This window comes from Myotis lucifugus, unplaced genomic scaffold, assembly GCF_000147115.1.
Source record: "Myotis lucifugus unplaced genomic scaffold, Myoluc2.0 scaffold_4714, whole genome shotgun sequence".
NCBI classification, from domain to species: domain Eukaryota; kingdom Metazoa; phylum Chordata; class Mammalia; order Chiroptera; family Vespertilionidae; genus Myotis; species Myotis lucifugus.
The window spans coordinates 1-11,332 of record NW_005875762.1 but is presented as its reverse complement, the minus strand read 5'-3'; the positions used below and the strand labels follow the sequence as shown (position 1 = coordinate 11,332).

The following is an 11,332-nucleotide window of genomic DNA, read 5'->3' as shown; positions in this document are numbered from 1 at the left end:
TCACTCAACCTTCAGCGGGCGCTGCTGTGCGCCGGGGGCGCCTGGGCTGGGGCTGGTGGCAGACGAGCTGGCGTCCACTTTGGTGGGACTTGCCCAAGAGGAGGGCCAGCCCCTCCCTGTCCTGGGGGTGCCAGGCTGAGGGGCAGAGACTGACCAGGTGTGTGTGGGCCTTCCACACCCTCCCCCAGAGCCAGCGGGAGGCAGCAGGTCGGGTCCATGGGAGGGGCTCCATCTGCCCCATCTTCACCCCCCACCACCGGGTCCTGGCAGGCGAAGGGCTGTGGGCAGAGGCCAAAGCCACCTCCCTGCACACTCTGCCCGTTTTTGCCTAAAAGTGGGGCACAGACCTGCCCAAAGCCATGGCGGGAAGAGGGTCCAGGTCAGTGGGTCCAGCCTTGTTCTGGCCACGCCCCACCTGAGCCGCTCTGACATCCGGATGCCCCTGTGACAGGGAATTCTCATTATTCACAAAGCGAACTCCTAGTCACATGGAGGAAGCCTAAAAGGCCATGGACTTGGTCTAAACAAGCGTCCAAAGCACATGGCATCCATGAAAGAGAAAAATAAAAGAAGGAAAGGACAGTGGAAGTTCTGAGGAAGAAATCACTAAGAAATTGTTTAAAAAATAATAATATGAAGTGACAGGAAAAAATAGCAAATAAAGTTTCAAAACATATAATAGAGAACTGAAATGCATAAAAATGTCACAATATATATGCTGTATACGAGGCCCCTAGAACCATAAGAAATGCAAAAAATTCACGGTTAATAACTCATTCTCAAATTGCCCCCCTTAAACATCAAATTGCCCCCCTGTGAGCATGTGCCCCACGCTGGAAACCACTGGTCTCAGGTGAAAGGGGCCCAGGACGAGGGGAGCAGGGACCAGGCTCCGTGCACTCATGCTGCTCAGGGCTCAGCCTTGGCCCCCGGGACCCCAGAAGACGACCCTGGGGTCAGAGGGCCTGCCCCACAGGAAAGGGTGCCCCCCAGTGGCCGTGGACTGCGGGAGGTCCCCATGGAGAAGGAGTCCGTGGGCAGGAGGCAGAGGACGGCGTCCCTGAAGGTTGGACAATAGGGTTGGGCCCTGGTGCCCACTTCCTGAGCCTCTGGCTACTGAGGTGAGGGGCAGGCCACACACAGAGGAATGTGGGGCCAGTCTGGTACCCCTTTTCCTGCCCCACCCGCCCTCTGTGTCCACCCCTCTTGGCAGCTGGCCCAGGTTCAGGCCGCCTTGGACACCAGCCTGCACCCCATGCATCTTTCCCAGCCCAGTTTCCTAAGGATGGAGGCGGGGAGAGGGGGAATCCGAGTTCTTAGTCCACCAGCTGAGCACGTGGGCTGTAGGGGTGCCCCTCGGGCTTGTAGGGGCTCCAGGCCCTCCCAGAGCCAGCTTCCCCAGGACACCTGCCCGGCCTGCACGTTGGACCGGACCCTCAGCCGTGCTGAGCGGCTGTGAGGATAAGGACGGGGACCCCGGCGAGTGGCTTGCTCTGGTGGGCACCCAGCCCCCCAAAGGCACGTGCAGTGGCTCCTGGCAAGGCTCAGGGTCTCCCCCACCCCCTTGCAGGCTCCTCCCGCCAGGCCTCGGGGAGCCATCGCGAGGACTGACCCCAAGCCTCACTTCAGCACCAAGGACAGCGCCAGCATCTTGGGCTCTCCATGCGCTTGGCTGCGCTGACTGCCATGGGGTTAAGCCTCACAACCATCCCACAGAAGAGGAGAGGGGGGTTTGGGGCCCGGCTGGGGGGGCTCAGTGGTTGAGAATCGACCTATGAACCAGGAGGTCACAGTTCGATTCCCGGTCAGGCCACATGCCTGGGTTTCGGGCTTATTTCCCAGTGGGGCGTGCAGGAGGCAGCTGATCCATGATTCTCTCTCGTCATGGATGTTTCTGTCTCTCTCCCTCTCCCTTCCTCTCTGAAGTCAATAACAATATGTGTTTATTAAAAAGGCAGGCTCTGGTGACTTGCCCACGGCTGCCCCGGTTCAGCTCTTAGACATCACCGCTCGCACCCTGGGAAGTAACAGGGACATTTCCGTCCACTGGGGTCTCCGGCCACAGCCTCACAGTGACAGGTCCCACGCGGTGACCTTGGGCCTCTGCTTCGGGGCGCGGTGGCTCCAGAAAGCACTAACGGAGAAACCGCAGAGGAAAACGCTGGAATCCGTGCAGCCCTGACCTTCGGGGCCTGGGTCAGTGCAGCCTTCCCGAGGGCCTGGGGGAGGCAGCCAGGCTGTGGGGCTGCACGACCCTCCTCACCACCCAGCCCACAAGGGCCCAGGGACCGGGCGGGGCCGGCGGGGAGGGCAGGGCGCCCCGACACAGGAAATGAGTTCCCCACACTTCATATATTTTGTTGCCATTTTACAGGAAACAATAACACATGTTCCCTGTTGAAAAATTAAAAAAATGGAGATAAGCAAGTGAAAATAAAGATCCAGACATAAACGGCTAACAGTCTATTTTTGTCCCCCAGCTTTTTCCCAGGCAGATCTATTTGAGTAAATTTCCTATACGTTGTCTCCAACCCTGAGCCCTTACCACACATGGTTGCTCAGCCAGCCAGCCTGGGGGACCCTCCCATCACGTCTCAGAGCCAGGTCCCCGGGCCCAGGACTGCTCCAGCCACCGAGTCAGCGCTCCGTGAACGCGTGGGCAACAAGGTCAGGCTGCTCTGTCTGGCAACCTGTTTCTCTCAAAATTATTTTTATTAACAACATTGGATGGCCTTCCTCCTTCCCTTGATGGAATGTTGTCACCCCACAGCTCACAGGTTGGAACCCTGACTCCCAATGTGATGGTGTCAGGAGGTGCAGCCTGTGGTGATTAGGTCAGGAGGGTGGGGCCCTCGGGAATGGGGTTAGTGCCCTCACAAAAGAGACGCCACAGTGCCCCCTGCCCTCCACCTCCCGAGGACACGGGACAGCCGAGGGCTCTCGCCAGATACCCAGTCTGCCGGCACCTCCGTCCCCGACTTCCAGCCCCAGAGCTGAGAGGAGAGTGTGGCGTCTGTTACAGCAGCTGAACACACTGACATTTCACACCTACAGCAGGGGCCAGGGAGCGGCAGCCCTGGGGCCAAATCTGCAGGCTGCCTGTTTGGTAAATAAAGTGTTTTTGCAATAAAACCTTAGCAGCTCCAGATGGCACTAACGGGGAGAAACCGCGGAGGAAAAAGCTGGAGCCGGGTCGTCCTGTCCATTCAAACAGAGCTGTGTCTGCTTCCCTCTCCAGGAGCTCAGCGGGGTCCTGTCCCAGGGACCATGCGGCCCAGAAAGCCAGATGTGTTTAGTGTCTTACACGTGGTCCTTTAAGAAAAGGTTTCCAGGCCCTGGCGAGCACACTGTGCAAGACCCGCTCTCCCCTCTGGCTTCCCTGCCCCTGGCCCCCCATGCCCAGAGGGCACCCTGCTTGCCCAGGGTGAGGGATGAGAGAGAGAGAGAGAGAGAGAGAGAGAGACCCACTGACCTAATCCTAGAAACATTTGTAACCTAATAGCAGCCCAATGCCCTTTACTTTTGTCTATTCAAGTCGCTGGGTACCGCCCTCATGTGGACGAGGGGCCGGATCAGACCAGGCCTGAAGGTCAGGAGGCAGGACACAGGGCGGGAGCACGGAGACCCTGACGTGGGCCAGGGAGGCGGACGGTCCACAGGGGCCGTGTCTCCAGCTGACGGACGTCCTGGTTTCCTCTCCCTGACTCACTGGGCGTTTGATGATATTCTGGGTAAGCGCCCGCCCGGATGGGCTCTGCCTTTCCCCGCACTCTCTCCGTCCCTTTCATCCGTGACCCAGTTTTGCCGCCTCCTCCCCAGGAAGCAGCGCCCTTTCTGGGGAATTTCCAGAGGGGTGGGAGCTGGCCGGGCGCTGGGCTGCGTTCTGTTCGCCCCCCACCCTGTGGGATTGCGAGTCCACCACAGCATGGGGACCGAGGCTTAACGAGGAGGGAGCCCCACTGAGGCCCCGCAGCCAGGCCTACTGCTCCCCACACCCCCTCCTCACCTCTGACCGGGTGGCCGGACCTCAGCATTTGGGAGGCGCCCGGAAGGGGGACATGCAACTGAGGGCCATGCCCGAGCCCTTCCCAGGAGGGGGCCTGGAGAAGGCTCCGGAAGACCAGCTCTCCTCCCAACAGTGCTCCCGTTGCCTGGCAACAGGTGGCCGTCTTCACTGGCAGCCCTGGGGAGGGGGTTCCTGGCTGTCACAGTCAGGGTCCCAGAGCCGCCCGGCCAGGCTTTCTGCAGACCCTGCACCCGGCACCTGCTGTGTCCTGCCTGTTGGCCGGCGAGGAGGTGTTCACGGTGCTGCCCCCAGGGCCCAGCGTGCAGTCGGTGCTCGTAAGTGTTTGCCAAGTGAGCAAAGCAGAGAGAACGCGGAGAACAGAGGGAATCAGGAGAGAAGCACGAGAATGCAGAAAACGGAGAATCGGGAAAATGGAGAGATCCTTGACCTTTCAGCCTTGACCCCTGACCCTGACCCTAACCCATTTTCTCCCGATTCTCTCTGTTTTGTGCATTCTCTCCGTTTTCTGATCCTCTCCCCAGAGGAAAGCTACCAGGCACCTGCTGGCTCTTATGTTCACTGTGGACGCTCCCTCCCGGTGAAATCTCTGTGAAGACAAGAAAGATATAGGTGTTTGTTTGTTTGTTCCTGGCCGTGTCCCTGCAGCCTGGGACCGTGCCGGCACACAGTCCATGCTCAGTAAGTATCTGAAGGAACCAATGCCTGTTCTCTCGTCATCTGTCTGTCTTCACTAATTCCCTCCATCATGTCCCGCCTCCCCGGCCCCCACCCGTCTGCCTGCCAGTGCCCACACCCCCTCAGCCCCCGTGTACTTTCCGGGGCCCAATACCAGCTGCGCCCGGCGTGCGGCCAGCACTCAGCGCCTATAGGTGAGAGTCCTGACGGTCAGCGCCAGGCAGGCCCGGAGCCAGAGCCGGGTGAGCCAGCGAACATAGGGCATGTTCTGGGGGGATGTCCCACAGCCCATGGGGAGGACAGGCCCTGCCCGGGACAGGGGACCACTCACTCCGCCTGGGAGACTGTTTGCAAGTCCCAGGGGTCCAATGGACAAAGGACCTTCGGAGGTGGAAGCAGAAGATCGGCGCGAGCGCGAGCCCGAGCGCCCCCTGGTGGCCGCCACGGGCATTGCGGGCAACACACTGGGAGCCTGTCAGACTCATCCTGGTGGTTTCCGTTGCCATGGAATTGTACACGTTGCTTCACGTCATTCCTTTGCTGATCCTGACTCTGGGCTTGTCTTTTTCACATTCCCGGATCTTGTATATTTTTCTTAGGTTTATCCGGTGTTTCTATCATTTGTCTTTGGGGTGAAAACAGAGTGAAGTTAAAACACTGATGAGAAACATCGATCGGCTGCCTCCTGCACGCCCCCTACTGAGGATTGAGCCCACAATCCAGGCATGTGCCCCGACCGGGAATCAAACAGGTGACATCTTGTTTCATGGGACAACTGCAACCATTGAGCCACACCGGCCAGGCCAAACTAGTTTGAACTGTATCATCTATTTGCCCAAGACGACGGCTGGGTTCCTCCCAGCTCCCTGGCAATCCCCATCTTTCGGTCTTTGGGTTCCTTCAGGCGTCTCAGGGCATTGAAGCTGGACTCGGATGAAGGGACTTAGGAGCTGACGTTACGGAAAGCCGACTCGCACACTGTTGACAGGTTTGACGGAGTCACAACAGGATGACGCCAAGTCGGCAACTGCTCCCAGGAGGCAGAGGCTTAAACTCATCGACTGCCACCTGGAGACTGTGTGTGGGACAGGACATCAGATAAAAGACGCTGCCGACCTCGCAGGATGGGCCTGTCAGCTGCCTGTGAATGGACCTCTGCCCGCCTGCAGACCCTCCTACGCACGCAGAGGGCTCCCGGCAGCTAGCGCGTGTGGCCAGCTGCGCGCAGGGTCAGCACAGACCACCGGGCCACTGCGTGTCCTCTGAGGGGAGGGGTGCGGTCTTCCCAAGCATTTCCGCGTGCAGTTCCCACATCGTCTCTGAACAGCATGCGTCACCTGCACGCTGAGACCGAATGTGTGCAGCCCCCCCTCCCCGAATGCTGAGGGCCCAGGACCTGCCCAGGAAGCGGGAGCCGGCCCAGGGCCCAGACACACAGCGCGCGCCCTCTTCAGGGACCGGCTCGCACGCCCGCGAGGCGCCGGTGGACAGACGAGCAAGCGGCTCCTTGGGCTCTGACTTCACAGAGGGCCACGCCTTGTCGGAAGGAAAGAGCTTTATTTCGTGTGGAATCTCCATAAAGTCAGTTATAGAAGCGCCCGGTGAGCTCTCGCCCACAGGACGTTAAGACACACAGGACACTGGTCGCCACACCAGCCGGCCCCTCCCGGGAGCGCTTCCCCCGACGGCCCAGCACCCTCTTCTAGGCCAGAAAACTGCCTGTCATACAGGAAGAGTCTGTGACCACAGTGACCAGGACGCATGAACTGAGAACATTTCAACATCTTCCTACGAACCCCAAGGTGTAAAAAATGGGGGATTATGTCCCTTCAAGTAGGTTCTGGCCACAGATGAGCTCAAGTCGCTGCAGCTCAGACGAGGCTCACGTGGACGACGGAATAGCTCCTCCGCCCCGTCCTGTCGGCGCTTGTCCGTCACCCACTCACCCTGGTGGAGGTCAGAGGTCAAGGACACGGTCGTCAAGGGGACAGCAGCCGGCCTGGATGACGCCCCACCTGTGTGACGCCCCGTGTTTTAAACTCTGCAGGAGAAGTGACTGGAACCTTTCAGTCCTCACGGAGCCCCCCAGCCCCCGGGACCTGGGTGGCGTTTGGAGAAGTGAGGGTCCCGGCCGGGGCCCTGACCCTGAACACACACTGTGCTTTGTCTGCGACCCCTGCTCGGGGTCCTGCCTGGAGCGCCCTTCGAGCATAAACCCTGCCACCAACGGCGGGTGCAGCCTAGTACTGCCTGGCCAGCCTAGATGTTTAAAAGGGGAACAAGTACTTAAGTCTATGATGCAATCGGAGCTCAGACAGTTCCTTGAATTCTGTGTTCCCAATATCTGATTATTCCAGCCACACCCGATTGTAAAGCAGTTTTTATGAGCAAGTCAGCCTTTATCAGATCAAATCATTCCTGCTGATTTTTGCAGAAGCAACTGTTGGTTTTACCCCATTTTCCGGGTTCAGGGGAACTGTGGACTCAGGAGCACAGAGCTTCCGGAAGGAGGGAGCGGAGGGAGCTGGTGAGTCACTAAATGGATGAGAGCACTTCCTGCACCAGAGGCCCCGGCTGCTGCTCTGAAGCAGATGAGTGTCATCCTGTCCCTGAACAGCCGCCACCTGAGGCCATCACATCCGAGCTGCCCCCAGAGCTGTGTGGCGGGGCTCAGGCCGGGAGAGCAGCACAGAGAGCATTATTTACATCTCGGCAGGACCCAGTCACTGGGAAGGGAAGTGTCGCGCGCGCGTGTGTGTGTGTGTGTGTGTGTGTGTGCACGCGCGGGCGCGGGGGACTCTGTCTGCAGGGTGTGGGCACTCATGTTTTTCTCTGAAGCCTGAACCTGTCTGTGCAGCAAGAACAGCACCAGCCTATGAAGAGACCCCCAAGGCCACACACCGCGAGGACAGGCCTGAGACCCGAGCACATGCTCCCGAGACTCCAAATACGAAAGAAAGGCTGCAATTAACGCGCAGGGACATCCGAGATGAACGGAAACATATCTGAGAAAGAGGGTTTGGAATGGAACCCGCAGCCGGGTGGCTCAGGGGTTGAGCATCGACCTATGAACCAGAAGGTCACAGTCTGATTCCCAGTCAGGGCACAGGCCGGGTTGTGGGCTCGAGCCCCAGTGAGGTGCTTGCAGGAGGCAGCTGGCCCATGATCCTCTCTCATCTCTGATCTCTCTCTCTCCCTCCCTTTCTCTGAAATCAATCAATATATATTAAAAAAATGAACCCGCAGCCCATCAGGCTGTGCCCGGCGTGTGCCCGTGCCTGCAGCTCTCACCGATGTTATCACCCATCATCCCCCGCAGAGGGCTCCCCTCGGGGGCACAGGAGAGGCAGGATCAGGCGTGCCAGTTGCACGGTCTGAGAAGCCCAGCTACCGTCCAGTTTTATTTCAACAGGTTTTGGTAAGAGCTGAGCAGCCTGGAGTCCAGCGAGGCAGCGTGACATTCCTCTAGACCAGCGATTCTCAACCTGTGGGTCGCGACCCCTTTGGCGGTCGAATGACCCTTTCACAGGGGTCACCTAAATACATCCTGCATATCAGATATTTACATGACGATTCATAACAGTAGCAACATTACAGTTATGAAGTAGCAACGAAAATAATTTTATGGTTGGGGGTCACCACAACATGAGGAACTGTATTAAAGGGTCGCGGCATTAGGAAGGTTGAGAACCACGGCTCTAGAAGCTGCTTAGAGAGGAGTGGACGAGCATAAAATCACGGGACGCGTGACACACACGGCGGTGCCTGTGGAGACTGACTTCACTGTAACCGCAGGGGCCGTGGGAATCCCTCCCAACGGCAACAACAGGGAGGACGTGAACTTCATTGGCCATCCTGGTTTAATGAACCGTACAGAATGCTTTCACCAACAGCTTTATGCCCGTTATTAGAAGTTAATTATGAAACCTCGCGAGCAGACGCAGAGCCCTCGTGCACAGGGGTGAGCGGGATGTCGAGGCACTTGGGTGCGTGGAGGGAGGAAGTGACCCGCCCCCGGCCCCTCACAGTGACACTGGAGACCAGTCCGACTTGGCAGGAAAGGCCCTCGGCCAGAAATACTGCATCAGTGACGCAGGTAAGAGACAATATTTAGAAAATATTCAGGCTGCAAGGCTCTAGGCTGTAAAAATACAAAGGCTAAAAACAAAGCGTTTATAAAATTGTGCAAACCCAGTCAATTTAAACAAGTAAGAAATCAGAAGTTATCTTTCTTGCAGGATAGGTCCGTGGTGTCAGTAGGTTGTAAAATGATAACACTGGACAGGGACACTCACGCGGCCACATACACATTCCCGCCCCTTAAAGACTTACAATGTGGATCCTGAAACGTCCCAGTGTCCGGCACTCACACACGCACACGTATGCGCCCACGCACACACATGCACCCACAGGACACGACACGTGTTACACGATACATGTCAGACGGAGCACAGCAAGACGTTCTGGTTACAAGGACCTAACATGATTGTTCTGGAAATATTAAAAGCATGGTCATCTGAAAATATTATAAAACTTGTAGGTGAAACAGGACAACAAGGAGCCTTTGAAAAGCCACTGGTTGGCCTTCACTAGTGAGACAGTGTTACCTAACGTCGTCACGCACCCTCGATGCACTCAGCCGCCTCGGCCGGAGGTCACCTGAAAGTTCAGACGGGCTGTGGATTTCCCACAGGATGCGTGGCGGTTCAGGCCACCGATGGACACGTGCGGGTTCCCGGCCACGGAAGCCTACGTCCCTCCTGGGAAGCTGAGACCATTTAGGCTGGAGAACACCCCAGAGAAGGACAGAGACGAGGCGACGGAGAGGCTGGTAGAGGAGACTCCAACGGCGGGGGCGGTGGTGTGAACATCGCCGAGCGCAGAGCCTGCTGCGACCACAGCGCCGAGGTTCCAGCTGCATCACCACGAAACACTAGCTATCGAGCCTGTCCTGACGGAGACGGAGCGGGAGGCCCGGCCACGTGCTTCTGGAGCCGGTAGACGTGGAAGGTCTTGTTCTGAAACACGCGGGTGAAGAGCGCCGCGTAGGCCGGCAGGCCCCTCCGGATCTCCTCGCAGAAGCGGGGGTGGCCTGCCGGCTGCAAACCCGCCTCGTTCTCTCCCGGGCCGTCCATCATCTGAAGCCAAAACAAAACCAAGTATAAATTGGTAAAAAAAAAAAAAATAAATCAAACTTATAAGAAACAACGCGGCAGGGACAGGAGCTGGGTTTCTTCAGTGAACGTAAGGGACGTGGTTCCAACGGCAGTGGCTGCTTGAGGTCACACGGCGTCCCAGCCCCGGGGGAGAGCCGAGGCCGAGGAGGCGGGGGGCACAGGGCGCCCCAACGGCAAAGCTGGGACGGAGCTCGATCTTGTCTGAGGGGGACACGCTGTTTCTCTCACAAACTCGACCAGGAGGACTCGCTAGGACCCAGCAAACCTCAGCTCACTCGGTGGCCGCGTGAAACACGACACAGAGCAGAACGCACACAGCCCGGGGCCGGCCGCCCTGCACTCAAGGTGGTGAGGAGGCACTCTGCCTGGGCAAGAATCCGAGCTTCCAATCCTTCCCCCGGCTCCCCTGAGGCCTTTAGGGTGCGGGAGCAGGAGCGGGTGGTGAATGGAGAGTCACACACGGGTCCGTGGGGGGCGGGCAGGGCTCTGGGCCAAGCTCAGCTGGTGGCCACAGTGCAGGATCTGTGCTGGGCGCCTGAACTTGTCTAAGAGACTAGCTCTTAGCTCTCTGAGTCTGGAACCTTGTACAGTGGCGTCTGCCTGGAGTGCACGTGGACCCGGGAGAGCAGGGACATGGGGTCCGGGAGAGCAGGGAGACGGAGCGGCCGCCACAGCCACGAGGGACCAGCCCACTGATGCTCGAGCTTCAGAAAGGCCGAGGTTTTGGTTTTGGTTTTAACAGCAAAACCTTCCACATGACCCGTGGGCAGAGGCTCCTGACCAGCCAGCTGCAGGCCGGTGCCCTGTGTGCAGACGCCTGGAGACCATGCCGGCTCCGGGCCTGGCCCCTCTGAGAGCCTGGAGCCCACCCGCCCGCGCTCACGTGTCCGTTGGCCACGTCCAGCAGGTCCCGCAGGCGGCAGCCGCGCCGGTGCCTGCGCTCGAAGCAGATGCTGTCCTCCAGGATCACGAAGTCGGTGCCCAGGGCCCCGCAGCAGCGCGTGCACCTCCTCGGGGGGCCTCCGCGCATAGACCTGGTACACCTGCGGGCGGTGACCGATGAGCGGGCGGGGCCTCACCTCCCACGGGGCGGGGCCTGAGCCCTGGACACGCTCCCACCTAGTCCCCGGGCCCTTCCCAGGTCCCACGCAGGGCCCTCACCGCCCGGGTGCGCGCCCGCAGGCCGCTGTCCTCGTAGTGCGGGTGGTTGGTGAGCGTCCTGCCCGTGCACAGCTTGACCCCGGCCAGCAGCTGCATGCTGCCCGCGAACACGGCCGTCCGCGGGGTGTTAGAGCTGAAAGGTGAGTGTCTCAGCCCCAGCGCCGTTTCCCCAGGTCAGGTGACGGGTGGGGGTCCACCTGAATCGTCAACCCCCACGCTCTGCAGAGGAGCCGAGCGGGCATCCTTGGGGTGTGACCGGGGCTGGGACCTGCGCTGAGAGGAGCCGTGACCC

General features: G+C 59.1%; 1 protein-coding gene across 1 annotated transcript; it reads right to left on the bottom strand.

Annotated features, from left to right (window-relative positions):
* Positions 1–8,544: 8,544 nt before the first annotated feature.
* Positions 8,545–11,252, bottom strand: LOC102437284 (probable C-mannosyltransferase DPY19L3). The gene is made up of 3 exons (XM_006108968.3): positions 11,041–11,252; positions 10,763–10,922; positions 8,545–9,840 (listed from the first exon to the last, which is right to left on the bottom strand). Exons 2-3 carry the CDS (start codon positions 10,907–10,909, stop codon positions 9,640–9,642), a joined length of 348 nt encoding a protein of 115 aa, XP_006109030.1. The 5' UTR covers positions 10,910–10,922; positions 11,041–11,252; the 3' UTR covers positions 8,545–9,639.
* Between the last annotated feature and the right edge of the window lie 80 nt (positions 11,253–11,332).

Coding starts and splice junctions, on each gene's coding strand:
- LOC102437284 (XM_006108968.3), bottom strand. CDS start 10,909: ATGCGCGGAGGCCCCCCGAGGAGGTGCACGCGCTGCTGCGGGGCCCTG. Junction 9,841..10,762: donor TGGACGTGGCCAACGGACAC/GTGAGCGCGGGC, acceptor TTTTGGCTTCAG/ATGATGGACGGCCCGGGAGA.